The sequence below is a fragment of the Canis aureus genome, chromosome 29 (assembly GCF_053574225.1).
Source record: "Canis aureus isolate CA01 chromosome 29, VMU_Caureus_v.1.0, whole genome shotgun sequence".
In the NCBI taxonomy this organism is placed as follows: domain Eukaryota; kingdom Metazoa; phylum Chordata; class Mammalia; order Carnivora; family Canidae; genus Canis; species Canis aureus.
Window position 1 is genome coordinate 32,566,563 of NC_135639.1, and position 20,396 is coordinate 32,586,958.

The 20,396-nt window shown below is 43.0% G+C and overlaps 2 protein-coding genes and 1 pseudogene across 4 annotated transcripts in view; all 3 read left to right on the top strand.

Moving 5' to 3' along the window:
- The window catches only part of PDLIM1 (PDZ and LIM domain 1), a 46,780-nt gene extending 42,991 nt beyond the window's left edge, over window positions 1–3,789 (top strand). For all 3 annotated transcript variants that reach the window (XM_077878314.1, XM_077878316.1, XM_077878315.1), the window contains exons 6-7: window positions 2,719–2,836; window positions 3,275–3,789. In XM_077878314.1, coding sequence (XP_077734440.1) covers window positions 2,719–2,836; window positions 3,275–3,461 — 305 coding nt within the window. In that variant the 3' untranslated portion in view covers window positions 3,462–3,789. The remainder of the gene's footprint in view (window positions 1–2,718; window positions 2,837–3,274) is intronic.
- Window positions 3,790–13,757: 9,968 nt separating this feature from the next.
- Window positions 13,758–20,396, top strand: part of LOC144301362 (cytochrome P450 2C21) — a 34,018-nt gene continuing 27,379 nt past the window's right edge. The window contains exon 1 of the mRNA XM_077878318.1: window positions 13,758–13,894. The gene's annotated coding sequence lies outside the window, so the exon portion shown is untranslated. The remainder of the gene's footprint in view (window positions 13,895–20,396) is intronic.
- Window positions 16,746–17,842, top strand: LOC144300850 (succinate dehydrogenase cytochrome b560 subunit, mitochondrial pseudogene; annotated as a pseudogene).

Sequence of the window (20,396 nt, forward strand, 5' to 3'; positions counted from 1 at the left end):
TTTTCTGGTAAATTTTCTGCTGATCAAATGAATTATGTGAAAAACAGCCCCATCATCTGAGACCACAACCTCACTGAGCTGGTTCCCTGGGCAGTCAGTTTCCCTTCCAAGCCATCTGGGTATGCAGAGATGCCACAGAGATGCTGCATTTCCTTCTTTCCCAGGGTAGGCAGCCCGGGTGGCTCCAGCAGCAGGAGCCCGCACATGAGGATGAGACTGTTTGGGATGCCTGAGTCATGATGTTGGCCACCCAGGCCTTTCTGAGATCCCTGTAGGGAGCCAGGATTAGGGTGACAAAGAGGGAGGCATTTGCCTTGGGTATAGAATTTAAGGAGTCACCAAAAACCTCAATAATCAAGACAAAAATGATACTTCAATGCAGTATTTTTTAAAATTACAACACAAAAAAGTCTGTAACAAAGTTGGGACTGTGGCTAAGGAAGGGAGGAAGGTTTGGGAAGGCAAAAACGTACTTGGACTTGGGGATTACCAAAGCACCAAAGACACCTGACGGGGGGAGGCGGGATGGGGACTGGGCCCCAAGCCTAAGCCTAACTGTAGAGCTTCTGGCTGAAAACAATGGAAACTCTGGAGCCTCCTGACATCTGCCCATTCTCCTGTGTCTCCAGATGGACATCTGTGTCGATCAGTTTCTTGGCGCAGGATGCATCCCTGCATTAATGGGGGAACCCTGAGAGACCATGCCATCAACATCCATGATAGGACATTTAAAATGGGCTGCTTTTAAATATTCCCTCTTACCAGTCTCCATAAGGCATCAAAATATCCCCAGCCAGCTGTCAGCTTGCATTAGCCAGCAGTGGGCTGCAGGATGCATTTCTTGTTCATGTTCTATGGGGGCTGCCAATCGGGCTATGGATTGGCCCAGTTTGGCAAGGCTGGGCGTAGCTCCATGAGTCTTCCCATTCCAGGAGCCCAGCAGAGGGAGGTGTCACTCTTGGGGCCTTGCTGTTTTTAGGCAGAGGTTGGAAGCTACATGGGGACAGGACCAAACAAGGTTTCTCAGCTTGGTGCTATAGGCATTTGGGGCCACATAAGTCCTTGTTGTGGGGCTGTTCTGTGCATTTTAGGACATTGAGCAGCACCCCTGGCCTCCACCCAGTGGCCAGAAGCACTGCTCTTTAGTTGTGACAACCAAAACTTCCCTGAGGGGCAAAATCACCCCCAGTAGAGAATCACCGATCCTACTGGGATGTGTGGCAAGGGTAGGGACGGTATACGTAATTGTGGACAAAATATACAATTTACCATCTTAACCAATTATAAATGCCCCTTATTTGAATTCATATCAATTTTAGGTCAACATATGGGGACTTATTTTCTAAAAGAACAAGAGAACCAGACCCCTCATTTGTCAGCCCCAGGATTGCCCAGCCTGGCTGCAGCTACAGGATGACTTTCTTCACCCCCTCACCTTATACAGAAGACCATTTTCTTGCTCTTGTCCAGTGGTTCTCAATGTGTTTCCTGGGCCAGTAGCATCAGTGGCACCTGAGAACTTGTTAGAAATGCAAATTCATGGACCCTACCTCAGGCCCACTGAATTAGAAACTGGTGGGGAGGCCCAGCAAGCTGCAGGGCCTTGAGTCAGCCTTCCACATCATTCTGATGCACAGAATGAATTTTAGAACTGCTGCTTCAGTTTGAAGAAGTGGGTTTTAACCAGGGACATAGAGCAGGGTCTCCTGAGGCCCTGTACCTGGAGATGTGCCTTCTGCAGCGTTGGGGAAGAGCCTGGTCTCTGAATTTTAGGAAATCTTTCCTGGTGCCTGGCATGCTCACAGATGCCTGTTCAGAACCACTGGTGTAGAGACTTCTCTGGCTTCTGGGGCCACAGTATGTTGGACTAAGGTAGGGACCCTCAAGTATCTGTCACGGCATTTTACTGTTCATTTAGCCTCTATTATTCACTCATCAGTCTCATGCTAGGCTCTGTGCAGTATTATGAAGTATATAAAACAGGGTTCTGGTGTCCCGGGAATTAGCAGTCCAGTCACAGAGACGTGTAAATAGCTGACAACAGTACTGCTAACCAGCTGAATAAATACAATAATTTTAATAGCCTGCTGTTGTTAATAGCTACCATGATATAGGGCTCTGAAGACGTGCTGGACTGGGCTTTGGTTCAGCACCCAGCGACTAGGAGCTTATTTTATGCATACAAGGCTGATGGCAGGAAGGTTGCTTTCTCTACTGTGGAGCAGGGGAGTTTTATCTGGCTGCTTGTAGATGCTCAACTGTAATGATTTTGTACTTCTTGTGATATGGTTTCTTTCAGCATCTAAATACACTGTCATTTTTTTTAATACATTGTCTTTTGATCATCAGAGAATTTATTTATTTATTCCAACTGTATAAGTCATTTTTAAGCTCCCAAATCTGTATGTGCGTGCATCTAATTAGAATGAAATGTAATTTGTGTTTTGAGGGCTGACTTTTTGCCAGGTACTGTGGGAGGGCTTTCTGTGTATTTTTTAATCTTTTTGTGCCACTGTGAAGGGAAAAATAATCTCCTCTATATAAAAGGAATCTGGGGACCAGAGAGGTTACGTAACTTTTTCAGGATCACGCAGCAGAGTCAGGTCTGTTGGATTCCAGGAACTTGCTGGAATATAGTATAAGTGACTCTGAAAAAGCTAAATGAAATTTGTGCAATCCCACCCTTCCTGGCCAACCCAAGTGTTTTCCTTGTTATAGGGGATCCCAACAAGCCATCAGGTTTCAGAAGTGTTAAGGCTCCGGTCACCAAAGTGGCTGCGTCTATTGGAAACGCCCAGAAGTTGCCCATGTGTGACAAATGTGGCACCGGCATTGTGTGAGTATCAGCCTCGCCCAGGCATTGGAGGCCCTGCAGGCTTGGTAAACCATGCTGATGTGGAAAGTGCCAGATGCTGTACATTTTGGGTGTGATGGGGAAGAGTTCCTGCCTGGAAAATGGAGCAGGGAGGCCACGTAGGCCCTCTGTCCAGAGCCAGGTGTGAAGGTTTTCCTTGGCCCTGGAACCTTAAGGGTTGAATGATGTGACGCCAGAATAAGGGCTGCTCTGTGGAAGCAGGAGGGCTTCGGGAGCAATGTCTGTGGAGCCCAGGAGTGAGCAGCTGCTTTGTGACTGGAGGCCGGGTCTGAGGCCCTGATCCACTTGTGGATGGGCCTCTTGGAAGGACCCCCACCCCGTGCCCCCAAGGCCATGATGCTTCTCGCAGGTGCTTGTCACTAACGGAGCCCTTTCCTGCCTCCCCCCTCCCCCCTACAGCGGCGTGTTCGTGAAGCTCCGGGACCGCCACCGTCACCCTGAGTGTTATGTGTGCACTGACTGTGGCACAAATCTGAAACAGAAGGGCCACTTCTTCGTAGAGGATCAGATCTATTGTGAAAAGCACGCCCGGGAGCGGGTCACACCCCCTGAAGGCTACGACGTGGTCACAGTGTTCCCCAAGTGAACCGGCAGGTCCACACCTGTTGCAACTCGATCTCTAAATGCTCTGGCCCTCTCCTCTCTTGAAAGTTCTTGCTGACTCTGGTTTTATCCCTGCTCATTAAACACCACGTCTCCCTGCCTCTGCTAACTGACTCACTGGCTGTGTGACGCCTGCTTTTACAATTAACAGAGGATTGTTTTGTTCAGTGGCCCCCTTGCCAGCATCCCTGGGTCTTCTCTTTACCTCAGTTCATTTCTGCTGCAGATGGACATCAGCCACATTTGAACCAAACCGAACTGAATATGTTTGACATTGATTCGTTTTTACTCAATAAATTTATAGACTCCAAGGCGGTGTGGTGTCTCTGTCATTTCCCCATGCGTCCTCTTTCCTGTCTCAAGCCAGGTGAGATTCCCGAGGCCTCCCCTCTTGTTTTGGGTTCTGCGCTTCTCTGAGCCTCACAGGCCTTCTCCAGGTGTGAAAAGATTGACATCTGAATGAGCCATATTCTCACCTTTCTTAGAAGCTTGCTCCAGATGATCTTTCTCTGGTGCTAACATAAGATCAACCTCATTATGTTTTAATGAAACAATGTCTTTTTTATCTGGTTGTTCTGGGTCGGGAGTTTTACCAGCTGGCCTTAGAATGTTCCCTAATGAGGGGCACCTGGGTGGCTCAGCGGTTGAGCGTCTGCCTTGGGCTCAGGGTGTGATCCCTGGGTTCTGGGATCGAGTCCCACATCGGGCTGTCTGCCAGGAGCCTGCTTCTCCCTCTGCCTATGTCTCTCTCTGTGTTTCTCATGAGTGAATAAATAAAATATGTAAAAAAATATATATTCCCTAATGAGTCCCTCTCCGGGCTGGTTGCTGCCACCGTGGCCCCTCTCCTTTATGAAGGGAAGCAAACTGAGGATGGATATCACCTACATGATACCAGACACCTCTTGGTAGTCCCTTGTGGCATTTTAATGGCAAATAGACAAGTTCAGCAGTCACAGCTTAAGGAGGACATGGGACCAGTGGTTAGGGACCTGCAAGGATGAGGCTCTGGGTCATACTGTCAAGTAAGCCTCAGACACACAGGCACGGGGTGAGGGTGAAGGGAATTTAGAATGTGTGATGGAAACTGGAGTTAACGAGCCTGAGTTATCAACTGTCTTAAGGGGCAGAGGCTGTATCTCAGTGACCTTCCTTTTCTAAGCTTCCCACAGGAGAAGCTGGCCCACCAGAACGTAGGCGGGGCTGCCTTCAGAAGTTGCATGACACTGAAAGTTGACACCTGCTGCATCACTCAGATACCATCTCAGAACCCAAGGACTCTGTTCTTGAGCTGCCAGGAGAGTTGCTGGCAGAGGGCACGTCCATCAGCCTTCTTCCAGAGTGTCTGAGCTGAAGAGGCTCTGCATATCGCCTTTCTCAGGTGGTCCAGTGCTTGGGGAAGCAGGCATATCTGGGCCTGGCCCCCTGCCCCAGCCCTGGAGAGCTTTGAAAGGGTCAGCTGAGGCCTTCATGCAGGCTGTATTGCTCATAGCCAACTTCTCCCCCTGCCCAATTCTACTTCCCTCCCTCCCCCACCCCCACCACCCCAGGTCGTGGTCCCAAGGGCACCCCTCCTAAACTTTCCTCACACTAACCACCAGGTCACAGTTTGCTTCCTAGGAAAATCAACTTGTGACAACCATGACAGAAACTTTGAATTTTTTTTTCTTTGATGGGATTTATTTGGAGGTTTTTTTTTTTCACAAGGACATACTTTAAACTGACCCATTCAAATGGCTGGTTTTATTCCATGTCAAAAACTCACCATCATGGGCAAGAGGGAAACAAACTAGGCCCAGACTACTGCCTTGGTCCAGGTGGGGAATGGAAAGACTGGCACAGGGTAGTGGAGGCGGGAGTGGGGAGAAATCACTGGATCTGAGGCAGATTTTTAACACAGAGCAGGCTGGCTCGGGCTGCCCTCCTCCTGTCTCCTTCCTCAGCCAGACAACAGAGAGTGTCTCCCTCTGCAGTGGGCCCCTAGAGCAGGAGACCTGTCAACTCTGCTAGCCCCACTCCTCTATGCCAGGAGTGCACAATGGCAGGAGGAAGTGTAGCAGGTGCAGCCTGGTGTCCCCCATCCCTCAGGCATGAGCTGAGTTCGCTCCCTCAGCTGCCCCATCATCCACCTCCGGGAGCGCTGCTCTAGAGGAAAGAGTAGCATCTAGAAATTACATCATGTATGATGGTCCCTTATACTGATGGTACTTTACAAAATGCACTTATATTTGTTGTGTTGCTGTGAGAACATGATAAACCCTACTAACAGGCGATTTCATGGGTGGGGAACCAGGGTCTCTGTGCAAATGAGAATTAGAATGTATTGAGTCATGAATGAGCATGTGCTGGAAGTTACAGCAAACGCTGAGGTTTCTGCTCTGGAAGAATGCCTGTGGCCAAGGACTGGGAGCTTCAGGGGATGTTGCGGTGGTTAGGTTGTGGCCCACTACCCTCCTCCCTCTAAATATTCTCTTGGTGCCATGTCATTGAATCAATTGGAAAAGAATTAGAGCTTTTCTAGCCAATGGGATTAAGCCAACAAGGAATTGAATTGCTGAAACAATTTGGCAGAAGACACTGCATTGAAGCAACAGCCAGTTCTGGTGATAAAAATACTTCAAAACCTTGGCAAAAACATCTGTTGAATTAAGAGAAAGTTTATTCCATTGTGGCTACATGTATATATCCTGAGATTTGTGTTTAATGTTTTCTGAAGGGAGATGCATGGTGAATTGTTTCTAACTTCTGACACATCATGAATTTCCATACACTCTTCACAGATGAAAGCATTACACTCTTGGCAACCTTGGTGTAGGCCAAGAATCTGAGGTTTGTGAGATGCTACAAGAGAAACAGGAGCTTAAAAAGTAGTCCACCTCATTCCAGCTTCTGCAGGAAGGCCTGGAGTCCAAGGAGAAAGGGCAACCAGTCTGCATGTGGTCGGAGGCTGCTGGTCAAGGCCTGGCATGTGGGTCAGTCATTGCTGAAACACAGGTGGGCAAAGCCTAGCAGTGGGAAGGAAGAAAGCCATGTGGGCCATTAAACACTGATAAATAAAGTAATCTTGGTCTGTTCTCCTTGCCTTGGCCTGTTACAGGAGCTGCACATCTGGCTGTTTCCTGTGGTGTGTGTACCATAAATTATGAGGTAAATTATTTTGTGGTGGGATTCTGTTGGTTTGTCCCTGAGGCCCTCTTTGATTGGATTTGAGCCTGTCTATCCTTCCTGCAGTAGTTGGTGGGTGCAGATAGCAAAGGCCAAGGGCAGTGGAGGGACTGAAGCACAGCGAGCCACCAGCAGAATGAATCCGGGCTGTAGGCTCCACCTTGTGGCTGAAAAGATGACGTGTTCTTTTTGTGCTCCAGTGTGTTGGGCACTTTGGAGTCCTGTTTCTATTGCTCTCCCCTCTCCCACTATACCTGTCTGCCATGGGAGAGTCCTCCCTCCTGAGAGGGATCTGGAGACCTGGGGATTCATGGGGAGAGACCTGCCTCTGCCAGACTTTCACTCCCCTGGACTCACCCCACTCTGAAAGGAACCAAGCTTTTCTCCCAGGGCAACCAGTTCCACCACTCCTAGCTGTGAGAACTTAGCCAAGTCACTTACCCCTTCTTGACGTAGGGACCCTGTATTGTAATTTGTGTCTTCTGTCCTCTGGATCAGTCTTCTTTTTCGTTTCTATTTGACTTCTGTAGTCATCTTTATTATCTCCTTCTTTCTCTTTGCCTTGGGTTAGTATGATCTTCTTTTTCCGGTTATTTTGAGGTAGACATTTAGGTCAGTGGTTTGAGACTTTTTTTCTTTCCTCACACAAGTGTTTAGTGGTATATATTTCCCTTTATGCACTCCTTTGGCTGCATGCCACAAATTTGATAGGCTGTGTTTTCATTTTCATTCATTTCAAAATAGTTTCCCAATTTCTCTTGTGATTTCTTCTCTGACCCCTGGAATATTTCTCTTGTGATTTCTTTTCTGACCTCTGGAATATTGTGTTTAATATTTAAATACTTGGTGGTTTTCTGTCTTTCTGTTACTGATATCGAATTCAATTCCACCGTGAATTGGAACTAAATCCTTTTCAGTTGATCAACTCTCAGTTTCTTTTATAGCCTAGATCATGCTCTAAACCGGTGACTGTTCTATGTGTACTTGAAGAGGATGTGTACTCTGCTATTTAGGATGAAGTGTTTTATAAACTACATTAATTAGGTCAAATTGGTTGATAGGTTCAGGGTAATTAGGCTCAAGTCTTCTATCTTCTTACTGATTTTCTGTCTACTCGTTTAGTCATTTACTGAGAGGGGATACTGGAAATCTATAGCTATGATCATGTCTTTTGGTTCTGTCAGTTTTGTTTTATATCTTTTAAAGCTCTTTTTTAGGTGCATATACATTTAAGATTCTTCTATTTTGTAATGAGGTAACTGCTTTGTGCTTATGAGGTGAACATCTTTATCTCAGGTAGTATTCCCTCTTCTGAAATTACTTTGATATTAAAAAGCCGTCCCAGCTTTCTTTGATCAGTGTTTGAATATCACATCCTTTTAATTTTTCTAGTCTTTGTATTTAGAATTGATTTTCTGTAGAAAGCATTTGATTGAGTCTTGCTTTTTCATTCAGCCTGACGATCTCTACTTTTTAGTTTTGACTATTTTTATTTCATTTACTTTTTACTTTTTCTTTTTTTAAAGATTTTATTCATTTGAAAGAGAGAGAGAGAGCATTAGTAGGTTGGGGAGGCAGAGGGAGAGGGAGAAGCAGACTCCCTGCTGAGCCGGAAGCCCAATGTGGACTGATCCCAGGACGTTGAGATCTTAATCTGAGCCAAAGACAGATGCTTAACCATCTGAGCCCCCCAGGCACCCCTATTTCATTGAATTTTTTGATGTCATTGGGTAAATGTCATCTTGCTACTGATTTTCTCAGAGTCATTTTTTTCTTTTCTTTTTTTAACCTGCATTTTTTGGATCAATTGTTGATTTTTTATGGTTCCATTTTATCTCAATTATTTATAAGCTCCATCTATTCTTTCTGTTGTTTTTATTGGCTTATAATTTATATCATCATACTCTATCAAGCATGGTATATAAACCTTACAGTAGCATAGTCATTTCTTGCCTCCCATCTTTTATATTGTTATATATTTTATTTCTACCTGTGTTTAAACCCAACAATAGTCTTTAAAAGAAATTTAAAAGTTAGTCTATAATACTCTAAACAATTTTATGTAAGTAATTCCTTCATGACCCTTTCCAGTGGTCTTCATTCCTTCCTACAGATCTATGCTTCCATCTGGGATCATTTTCCTTTAGCATGAACAATTTATTTTAGTCATAATCTTATGAGTGTGGTCTGCTGTGATGAATTTACTTCATTTTGGAATGTCTGAAAATCTTTTTATATAGCCATTTTTATTGAGGCATATTTTCGATATATAATTTTATGTAGTTTTAAAAAATCAATTGTGAATTGATTATAAACACCAAAATGATATAGGAGTGTAAGGAAATGTGAACTGGGTTATGAGGTTCATCCTTTTGTTCTTTCTGGTGTCACTGAGGTGAGTGGGCAAATATTACTACTTGAAAAGCATTCGTGGCAGCAGGGACCTCGTGCAGGGACTTACACTAAGCATCATGGGGGACTTTCAGTCTTGTAAGGGGAGAGAGAGAGAAAACATGGTCCTTGTTTGGTAAGTGGTAAAGGTGTAACTGAAGAAAGGCAGAATATATACATTCTTACATCTTGGATGAAATAATCGTCTTTTTTAAGGAGCAGCACACACAAAATACCATGTTCTAAGGTGAAGCTGTGATTGATGACTGACCAGAGTGCAATCATAGTGTACTTAAAAGAAATGATGGCAGAGTGGCACTGGGGTGGTGCGTTTGGTGAAACATCGGACTCTTGGTTGGCTCAGGTCGTGATCTTAGGGTTGTGAGATCAAGCCCCACATCAGGCTGTGTGCTCAGCTCGGAGTCTGCTTAGGATTCTCTTTCCCTCTGCTCTGTCTACTCCCCAAATAAATAAATAGATCTTAAGAGGAAATTAGGGATGGCATAAATAGGCCAGAAAGGATAAGGAAGGTAATTTCAGATGGGGTAAAGACAAGCTCAACTCTGGACAAGTGGACTGGGAAGGAGACTGGGTAGAGAGAAAGAGGGCTTTGGACTGACAAGGAATTGGAGTTTGGTATTTACGGTCTGACCTTAATACTGAGTTAGAAATTTTTAATTTGAGGGCAGCCCCGGTGGCACAGCGGTTTGGCGCCGCCTGCAGCTCAGGGTGTGATCCTGGAGACCTGGGATTGAGTCCCACATCGGGCTCCCTGCATGGAGCCTGCTTCTCCCTCTGCCTGTGTCTCTGCCTCTCTCTCTGTGTCTCTATGAATAAATAAATTTTTTAAAAAAAATCTTTAAAAAAAAGAAATTTTTAATTTGATTAGATAGAAATTTGAGCAAGAGGGCAGCCCGGGTGGCTCAGTGGTTTAGCGCCGCTTTCAGCCTAGGGCCTGATCCTGGAGACCCGGAATCAAGTCCCACGTCAGGCTCACTGCATGGAGCCTGCTTCTCCCTCTCTCTCTCTCTCTCTCTCTCTCTGTGTGTGTGTGTGTGTGTGTGTGCGTCTAATGAATAAATAAATAAAATCTTAAAAAGAAATTTGAGCAAGAATAAAGATGTGCTTGCAGGTGATATTTGAGGGAAATTAAGCAGGAGTTCCTTGAAGTGTTTGAGAATACATTGAGATGGGGTTCCTTGCTGAAGATCTCTAATTTCTAGACCTAGCATCTAAGAGTCTGGATAATCATTATAGCCATGGAAATACAGAGAAGTTTGATGATAAAGGAGTCAAAATTAACATGAAGATTGTCTCTCTGTGTTCTCATGGATCTAGGAAGATAATCATTTGGGCAGGTCTAAAGAAGCCAAAGGAAATGAAAAACATTTAAAAATCCGATTTTTAGTTAGGAAGGTGGACACCCAGGTGGCCTTTGGATGGGTAAAGAGAATTTTCTGGGAAGTCCTAATTAAAAAGAGCAGTTTAGAAGGAAGGAGACAGTGGGAGAAATTTCAGTAATGAGAGATGTTCTATCCGAGAAGTTAAACAGAAGTGGGAAAGAGCTGGATGACAGATTTAAATGTTGGTTGGGTCAGGTGGAAAGATTGCATAGGAAGGAAATAAAGACATAAGTTTGGGTGCAAAGTTTCCACTGAAGGGAAGATTCTAGAACACTTAGAGAAGTGGTACTCTCCGAGGACAAAAGGACACTTCTTCCTCTGAAATTATAGTTGCTTTAACCAACTACTTTTTGTAACACTGGGTGAAATGGAGAAATTGGTTAGTGGGCAGGACCTAGGACCCTAAATGGATAGAGTCAAGAAGATCAGAAGGAGTGACATTCAAGTAATTTTCTGTTGAATTTGGTCTGAACCACCAGTTTCATGAAGTCTGGACGAGGTGCAGTGATTTGGGTTAAGCATGTGGTTTCAGGAGCTGTAGGAAGAAACAAATTTCTTCCAGTATCCGCCCTTTTTTGTATCCCTAAGGAATGATTCCTAACCTTTTGGAGGCCATAGTTCTTTCTGGGAAGAATTTACTTGTATTTACCACTTATTTTTTGTAGACATTTCTATGGGTGTCATGGGTGCTATGAAGCCTCTGCACTACTCCCAGGGTAAGGAGGGCTCCAAGTCATCTGGAATCTGAATTACTAAGGTATCTTCCCAGTACTATATTTAAATAGAACTTCATTGTTCTAGGAAACATTATCTTATCTTGAGTCTAGCATAATTTTGATAGGCCAGGTGTAAGAACCACTGAATCTTCTGATGCATTTGAACAGATGGGTATATCCAGGGGGACCTTGTACTACTGTTTCTTTATATTGGGTCATATATTGGGCAATGATTTTGTTAAGTAATTGCATCTAGTCACACCAAGGAAGCACTAAATGCTAAAAACTTTAGCTATGACAACATGAAATGATTATATCTGACTTGTGCTGAGATAGAAATAAAGAACGTCATCCTGAGATACAGACGCTTTCTTCTGTTGAAATATCCTAAGAGCACAGATTTGATTAAAAAAATAATAATAAAGGTGAATTTTTGGAATAGATTAGAATTAATAGAAGTTAGAAAGCCATGAGTAGTCTTTGCCTTGATTCTTTTTCTTTTTCTTTTTTTTTTTTCTTGATTCTTTTTCTTAAAAAATTTTCATTATTATTTATATTGATGAGCCCATGGCCATCTTTTGTTCAGATTGCCTGGTGGGACTGGAGAGAGTAAATAACATCAAAAGGAGAATGTCAGAGAAAACTGGAGGGCAGAGCGGACAGGAGATGTGATCATTCTCTAAACCATGTTCAGAATCCCAGCCTTATAGTAGTGGTTTGGGGCAGGCACAGCCGGCTCAAATTGTCTTAGGTGGTTTTTTTTTTTTTTTTTTTTTCCCCTAAGGTGGCCACTTTCTTGATGGGTGTGCATTTTTTCACAATTCATTCTTCATAGCGAAAATGTCCAGAATCATGTTCCAGCGTTGGGAGTGGGAACATGGATACCCTACTTTTTTCTATTACTGAAGAATGAAAGAAATTCTGGAATTTTGTGAGAAATGGTCTCAGATGATTTTGCAGTCTGAGAAGCATTCTAAAAAGTTAGCTTCAGGAGAAGGGAATTGCTATGAAGGACAAAAGAGGTAGCTAAAGGAAACTTACTATTCCAGAAGAAAGCTATATCTAGAAGAGTAGCAAGTACAGAGAATATCTGAGTCAATATTTTTATTTAAAAAAAAAAATTTAAACTGTGTGCCCAACGTGTGGGACGTGAACTCACAACGACCCCAAGATGAAGAGTAGCATGCTGTACCAACCAGGCATCCCTATCTATATAAGTTCACTTTTTTTGTAAGTGGGCCACACGCTGAGTGGATCCTCACGACCCTGTGATCAAGACCTGAGCTAAGATGAACAGACACTTAGCTGACTGAGCCACCCTGGTGCCCTGAGTCAATATTGTAATAATATATAAGTAAATCCTTTTTTTAAAAAAAGATTTTTATTTACTTATTCATGAGAGACACAGAGACATAGGTAGAAGGAGAAGCAGGCTCCCTGTGAAGAGCCTGATATGGGATTTGATCCCAGGACCCCAGGATCATGCCCTGAGCCAAAGGCAGACGCTCAATCACTGAGCCACCCAGAGGCCCTATAAGTAAATTCTTTATAAAAGTTCATCCTTGGGGATCCCTGGGTGGCTCAGTGGTTTCGCACCTGCCTTTGGCCCGGGGCACGATCCTGGAGTCCCGGGATCGAGTTCTGCATCGGGCTCCCGGCATGGAGCCTGCTTCTCCCTCTGCCTGTGTCTCTGCCTCTCTCTCTCTCTCTCTGCCTCTCTCTGTCTATCATAAATAAATAAAAAAATAAATCTTTAAAAAAAAAAAGTCCATCCTTGAGGGAATGCTGATGAAGTATGACAGGTTGATATATAAATCTGTATCTGCTCCTTCCAAAATCACACTAAGAAGACTCTAAGGGACTTGGAAACAAGTACCACTTTTCAAACAAAGGACTTAGAATGATTAGCCAATAAAAGATTTCAATCTAGGGGCATCTGGCTGGCTAAGTCAGTGGAGCCTGCAACTCTTGACCTCAAGGTTGTGAGTTCCAGCCCCATGTTGGGGGTAGAGATTACTTAAAAATAATGAGAAAATCTTTTATTTTTTTTAAGATTTTATTTATTCATGAGAGACACAGAGAGAGAGCCAGAGACACAGGCAGAGGAAGAAGCAGGCTCTGTGCAGGGACCCTGATACGTGACTCGATCCTGAGACTCCGGGATCACACCCAGAGCCAAAGGCAAATGCTCAACTGCTGAGCCACCCAGGCATCCTGAGAAAATCTTTTAAAGAAAGATTTCAATCTATTTGTGAAAGACAAAAAAAAGCAGATGGAGGTTGAGGCACCTGGGTGGCTCAGTCAGTTAAGTGTCTGCCTTTGGCTCAAGTCATGATCTCAGGGTCCTGGGATCAAGCTCAGCAGGGAACCTGCTTCTCTCTCTCCCCTGCCCTGGCTCATGCTCTCTCTCCCTATCTCTCTCTCTCTCTCTCAAATTAAATAAATAAATAATCTTTTTTTTTTTTTTTTTCTTAAAGAAGTCATGATGACTTCTTTTAAAAAAAGCAGTTGGAGGAATGGTAACTTTTATTTTTGAATTTATTTTTGAATTTTTAATTTAATTTTATTTATTTGTCAGAGAAAGCATGCACAAGCAGGGGGATGGCAGGCAGAGGGAGAAGCAGGCTCCCCAGTGAACAGGGAGCCCAAAACGGAACCTGATTCCAGGATCATGGGATCATGACCTGAGCCCAAGCCAGACAGATGCTGAACCAGCTGAGCCACCCAGGTGCCCTGGAACCGTAAGTAATTTAGCAGAGTGAAGGAATTTACAACCCAAACCTCTCATGAAGTTTACCCATGAGAAAGAAGTCAAATTACCTATACAGAATCCTTCAGAGATTCAAGATTTGAAAGTGCCAGTTCTCAAGGAAGAAAGCATAGATGAAGCTAAAAGAGTACAGTGTATTAAGATTCTGTGTTCTGGGGCACCTTGGTGGCTCAGCGGTTGAGCTTCTGCCTTTGGCTCAGGGTGTGATCCTGGGGTTCTGGGATCGAGTCTCACATCAGGTTCCCCACAACGAGCCTGCTTCTTCCTCTGCCTGTGTCTCTGCCTCTCTAAGTGTCTCTCATGAATAAATAAATGAAATCTTAAAAAAAAAAAAAAAAAAAAAGAAATTCTGCATTCATAGCTGTTGCTACCTCCATTTTTCCACTATCCTTTGCAATCACATCATGTTTGTTCCTATAGGATATAGGATGTTCACTCTCTAGAGTAGGGATTCTCTACCTCAGTACTTGATATTTTGGACAAATATCTGTAGTGGGGAGCTGTTTTGTGCATTGTACTATGTTTAGCAGCATTCCTGGCCTCTACCCTCCAGATGCCAAAATTAATGGCAACAAATAACATCTTAAGACATTGCCAAATTGTCCTTTGGGTTGGGGGTGGACAAAAATCACCCCAGGTTAAAACCTATTCTAGAGAAACTAAAACGAGACCCCCTGGACCTGGAACAGCTGGCATAGTGAAGTCAGAATGAGGTACAGGGATGAAAACCTGGGCATTGGACAATGGTTCACATATTGATTTCTGGGATCCCTAGGTCCTTCTTCCATTCTGCTCCCAGTAACCCAGCAGCCAGGTAACAGAAGACTATAGGATTCTTTTCTAGGGAAACTAAATATCCCCAGAGAAAAAACTTCCATATACTGATACCTAGATAGAAAGAGACTATAAAGCTCACAGCACAGTGAAAGAAAAATCTCAAGACACAACGATCATAAAACTTTTGATTGCTTAGATTAAATAAATCTTAAAAGCTCCCAGAGAGAGAAAGAGACATCCAATCATCTTTTTGGAGTCAGAGTGCTTTCAGAATGTATAATCATCACTGGGTATATCAACTGTGCAGCCATAGCTGCATAAAATTCCGAGAGAATAATGGTCAAACTAAATTAGGTATCTTTGATGATAAATGTTAATACCTTGTATGTCCTGATCTGCACCTTGATTTTCCAGTTACTAGGATAACTTGGAAACTGTTTCACATCTGTTCACATAGATCTACCTCAGTCAGAGGCAGGATAGTATGGTGGTTAAGAGCTCAGACCCTGGAGCCAGTGCATCAGTTCAAATTCCAGCTCTGGGGCCTACTAACCATGTGATATTGGTATACTGGTTAGTATCTGGAATACCATGTTTTCATCTCTTCAAGGAAATGAATTATTACAGTATTTACTTCATTGGGAGTTTATGTGTCTAGAGTGAATCAGTGTGTCAACCTAAAGTCAGGTGATTGTCCATATTAACCACACCTCCAAAGTACCTTTACAGTAATATTAAATTAGTATTCAATTAAATAATTGAGTACTATAGCCTAGCCAAGTTGGTACACAATACTAACCATCACAATACACCTCTTATAAATTTGGCACCCATACACATCTCCTTAAATCATACGTAATCTCTAAATAAAGAAATAACAAAGTCATACTTCTATCTAACATGATACAACTATCCTGCATACTAAAACAAAACAAAACAAAACAAAAAACAAAAAACCCCAAAACCAAAAACTAACCCTTTAGACAAAAGAAGATGTCAAGTCCTTGGGTGATGTTTATTCTTCTCATTGATATCCTAACAAAGATCACACACACACACTTATAACAAAGTGTAGCTGTTCATAATAACTACAGTCCTTGATTCTGCAACTGGTCATTTGATTATAGCTAATTTCTTCCTTCCTTTCCTCTTTCCTTCCTTCCTCTTTTCTTCCTTCCTTCCTTCCCCTCTCCCTCCCTCCCTCCCTCAATCCCTCCTTCCTTTGTGGGACCCAGGAAATTTAACAAAAATCCCCTACCCCTGGACAAGCAGAGCAGGACTAACTCCATTTTGCGCTACACCCGCCACCTCCTGTATGACCGCCACATGACCTGCTTATTGCTTAAGGCGCTGCCCCACCCTAGGCAAGCCACTGGGCACACCCTAATCGGAAATCGGCTCATAAAAATGTAACCCTGCCTTGTGCCCGCCAAAACTGCGCCCGATTCTGACCAAAGTAATAGGCCAGCTCAAGTGGATACTGTAGGGTAAGATGTAATTCAATTGGCCACCTGCGTGTGGACCGACATGACTGTGCATCTTTCTGCGTATCCCATGGGCCACTGGCCCCTATAAAGCTGCTACGCCTCTTAGTCTCGGGGCCCAAGTCCCTGCTCCGCTGTGTCGGGTATACTTGGACCCAAGCTCGAGCTTGTAATAAACCCTCGTGTGTTTGCATCGGTGTCGGCTCCTTGGTGGTTTCTCGGATTCGCAATCTTAGGCACAACACCTTTCCTTCCTTGTGGTGAGAACACTTGAAATGAGATCTGTCTGCTCAAAATTTTAAGTGCACAATACAGTATTGTTAACTATAGGCACCATGTTGTACAGCAGATCTCTAGAACTTTACATCTTATGTAACTGAAACTCTTTGCTCATTGAATAGCAACTCCCTATTTCCTCTTCCCCCGAGCCCCTGGCAAAGACCATTCTACTCTGCTTCTAGGAGTTTTGACTATTTTATTTTATTTTATTTTATTTTATTTTTATTTATTTTTTTTTTTTTTGAGTTTTGACTATTTTAGATATTTCATTTCAGTTAAATCATGCGGTACGGCCTTCCATGACTGGTTTATCTCACTTACCAAGGTCTGGCAGCAAGGATCAGGCCAACGAAGGGCTCGTTGGCTGTTGCAGGGCCCCTGGCTGTTGGTGTGCTGTCCCAGGGCTGCCCACTCTCCTACCAGGTGTGCACGCTGCAGTGAAGCTGGGTGCACGGCTGGAGGGGCTAGCTACAGGTGCACATGGTGTTGCAGCCTGGGACGAGACAGGGCTGACCTGGGCAGCTGCAGAGGCCTTGGCTGTCAGCACGTGCCCACATGGCTTCATGCTCGGCCTTGGGAGGAGGGGGAGAGTTCTAAAGATTGCAAAGGGACAAACTTTTCTGAACTCTCCTTTTTATTTACCCACTGTGAAACTGTCAGCTCTGTAACTATTTAAACAAATGGTTTAATGTCAAAATCAGATTGCAAGATACATGGTATTTACTCGACAGATGTTTGGTAATTTAGTTGAAATACTTTCCAATGCAGAGTTCATAAAGTCATAGAGTTTGACCCTTGAACAACACAGGGGCAAGGGAGGTCAACCCCTGTATAGCTGGAAATCCACATATAACTTGACTTTGAGGGCAGGACACAGCTCTCAGAATGCTGACACTCCCTTCATTCTGTATTATCTTAAATATTTTATTTAAAACATCTAGAATTGTAGCCCCTTCCTTTTTAATAAAAAATAATTTCTTTAAGCTTTACTACCACATTATGAGTCAATATTTAGGTTAAAAAAACTCCTCTGTCTCCCCATATCACTGTCTACAGTTGGTCTCTTCACATAGTAGTATCTGTTTGTCATTGTGATACTGGGATGGCCTTGGGTACAGGGGTCTCTCTTTTTGGTTTGTCATCCCTGAGGGCCCCTGGGAACTTTGAGTCTCATTTGTGAAGTTCCTGTGTCTAGGGCCGTCACCGATCTGCACAGCCAAGTTTGCACTTTCTTCCCTCTCACGTATCATATCAGCAATGAGATCCGACACTTGATGCGAGACCCAGGGAGAGGACTGAAGGTTCCCCAGCTGTACCAGTCTGGAGTGGCTATCTTGGTTCTCACTGTGTTGTCCCCTGTAGGGCTGGCAGCCATGTGAAGAGCTGAAGTTCCTAGCATCTCCTGATTAATTTAGACCCTTTTGTGTTTGCACTTCCCCTTGGAGCTCAGGAGCAATAAAGTACCTTATAGAATGAGAGCAGTGGACAAAGGTCCAGTTTCCCCTTTGTTTCTAAAGATGGAATGACTCAAAACTTCTCTTTCCCTGCCCCTAGTTTACAGTCTCCTTTGGGCCTAGGAGCCTCGTTCTCTCTCCATATGGGGCCTTCATTTGTGCAGTCAGCTTTCGGCTCCTTCTTTTTGAGACAGTGAAAACAAGGCCAGTTCTTTGGCCTCTGCCATGGGGACTGGGAGTGGGCCTTTGGGTTCCACTGCCTGGGGTCACTAGCTTACAGGACAATTCTACTCACTGGTCAGAGTTCAGGGGTCCTCAGCACGCAAACAGTATGGCTGAAAGTAGGAGGGATGGGGGTGGAGGGGAATTAGCTTGTCCTAGCTAGAAGGTGCTTTGAAGAAAAGATACATAGCTTTTGATGCAAAAGGAAAAGCCAGAAAATTACCATTGAACCTATTAATGGTTATTTCTTTTCCCTGCATTTCTGGAAAAACAAGCCTATTTTTATTTTTATTTATTTTTTTAATAGATTTTATTTATTTATTCATGAGAGACACAGAGAGAGAGAGGCAGAGACAGGCAGAGGGAGAAGCAGGCTCCATGAAGGGAGCCCGATGTGGGACTAGATCCCAGGTCTCAGGATCAGCCCTAAGCCAAAGGCAGATGCTCAGCCACCGAGCTACCCAGGTGTGCCTCATATTTGAATTCTAGTTTGGCATAGAATAATAATTTTGAAAATCATTTCCTATTGAATCTTCAAAGACCTTACCGCACTGTAAACTGTCATGTAGAAGCATCATATATGGGAAGCCTTATTCTAAACTGAGTGCTATCCTTTATAACTTCTTTTCTGCTCCAGAATTTTTTTAGGGTTTTGTTTTTATTTCTTAATGTTCTAAGGTCTCAAAAGATTATGGGAACATGAGTCTTACTTTAATCCTGCTACCAACTTGGTGGATCCTTTGGATTTTTCACAAGTTTAGGAAATTTTTCCTTGATTTCCTTTGCTTATTTTTATATTTGACTATATTTTCTGTCCTTGAAACTCCTGTCATAAATTCACTTGTACTTCTACAACTATTGTCCAACTTTGTTTATAGTTTTCATTATTATTATTTTGTACTCTATTCCTGGAAAACCCCTGGTTTCCCAATGTCTTTCTGCTAAGTAAATTGAACTGCAGCTAACTCTAGTTAGTTACTCAGCATATTTATTTACTTGAAAAAATGTTTTTGAAATCATATTAATTCCAAGATCTTTTCTTTTTCTAATAACTTTTTCTTTTCTAATAACTATTTTATACTGCTAAATTTTATTTTATGATATTAATCTTATTTTTTTATTTCCAAAATTTATTTATTTAAATTGAAGTTAGTTAACATAGAGTGTAGTATATTGGTTTCAGGAGTAGAATTTAGTGATTCATCACTTACATATAACACCCAGTGCTCATCCTATCAAGTACTCTCCTTAATGCCCATCACTCATTTAGCCTATCCCTCCACCCACCTCCCTTCAAGCAACCCTATTTGTTCTCTATATTTAAGAGTCTCTTATGGTTTGCTTCCCTCCCTGTTTTTATTTTATTTTCCTTCCCTTCCCCTATGTTCATTTGTTTTGTTTCTTAAATGTTATGTATGAGTGAACTCATAATACTTGCCTTTCTCTAATTTCACTTAGCATAATACACTCTAGTTCCACCCACATTGTTGCAAATGGCAAGATTTCATTCTTTTGGACTGCTGAGTAATATTCCATTGTGTATATATATACCATATCTTCTTTATCTATTCATCGGGTGGTGGACATTTGGGCTCTTTCCATAATTTGGCTATTGCTGATAATACTGCTGTAAACATTGGGGTACATGTGCCCCTCCAAATCGGCATTTTTGTATCCTTTGGATAAATAGTAATGCAGTTGCTGGATTGTTGAGTAGCTCTATTTTTTGACTTTTTGAGAAACCTCTATACTGTTTTCCAGAGTGGCTGCACCAATTTGCATTCCCACCAACAGTGTAAGAGGGTTTCCCTTCTTTGCATCCTTGCCAACATCTATTGTTTCCTGAGTTAATATTAGCCATTCTGACAGATGTGAGGTGGTATTTCATAGTAGTTTTGATTTGTATTTCCCTGATGATGAGTGATGTTGAGCATCTTTTCATGTGTCTGTTAGCCATCTGGATATCTTCTTTGGAAAAGTGTCTATTCATGTCTTCTGCCCATTTCTTAACTGGATTATCTGGTTTTGGGGTGTTGAATTTGGTAAGTTCTTTATAGATTTTAGATACTAACCCTTTCTTTATCCAGTAAGTCATTTTCAAATATCTTTTCCCTTTCTGGTGGTTGCCTTTTAGTATTGTTGAGTGTTTCCTTACTTGCAGAAGCTTTTTCTCTTGATGAAGTCCCAATAGTTCATTTTTGCCATTGTTCCCCTTGCCTCTGGAGATGTGTCTACTGTGGCCAAAGTCAAAGAGGTT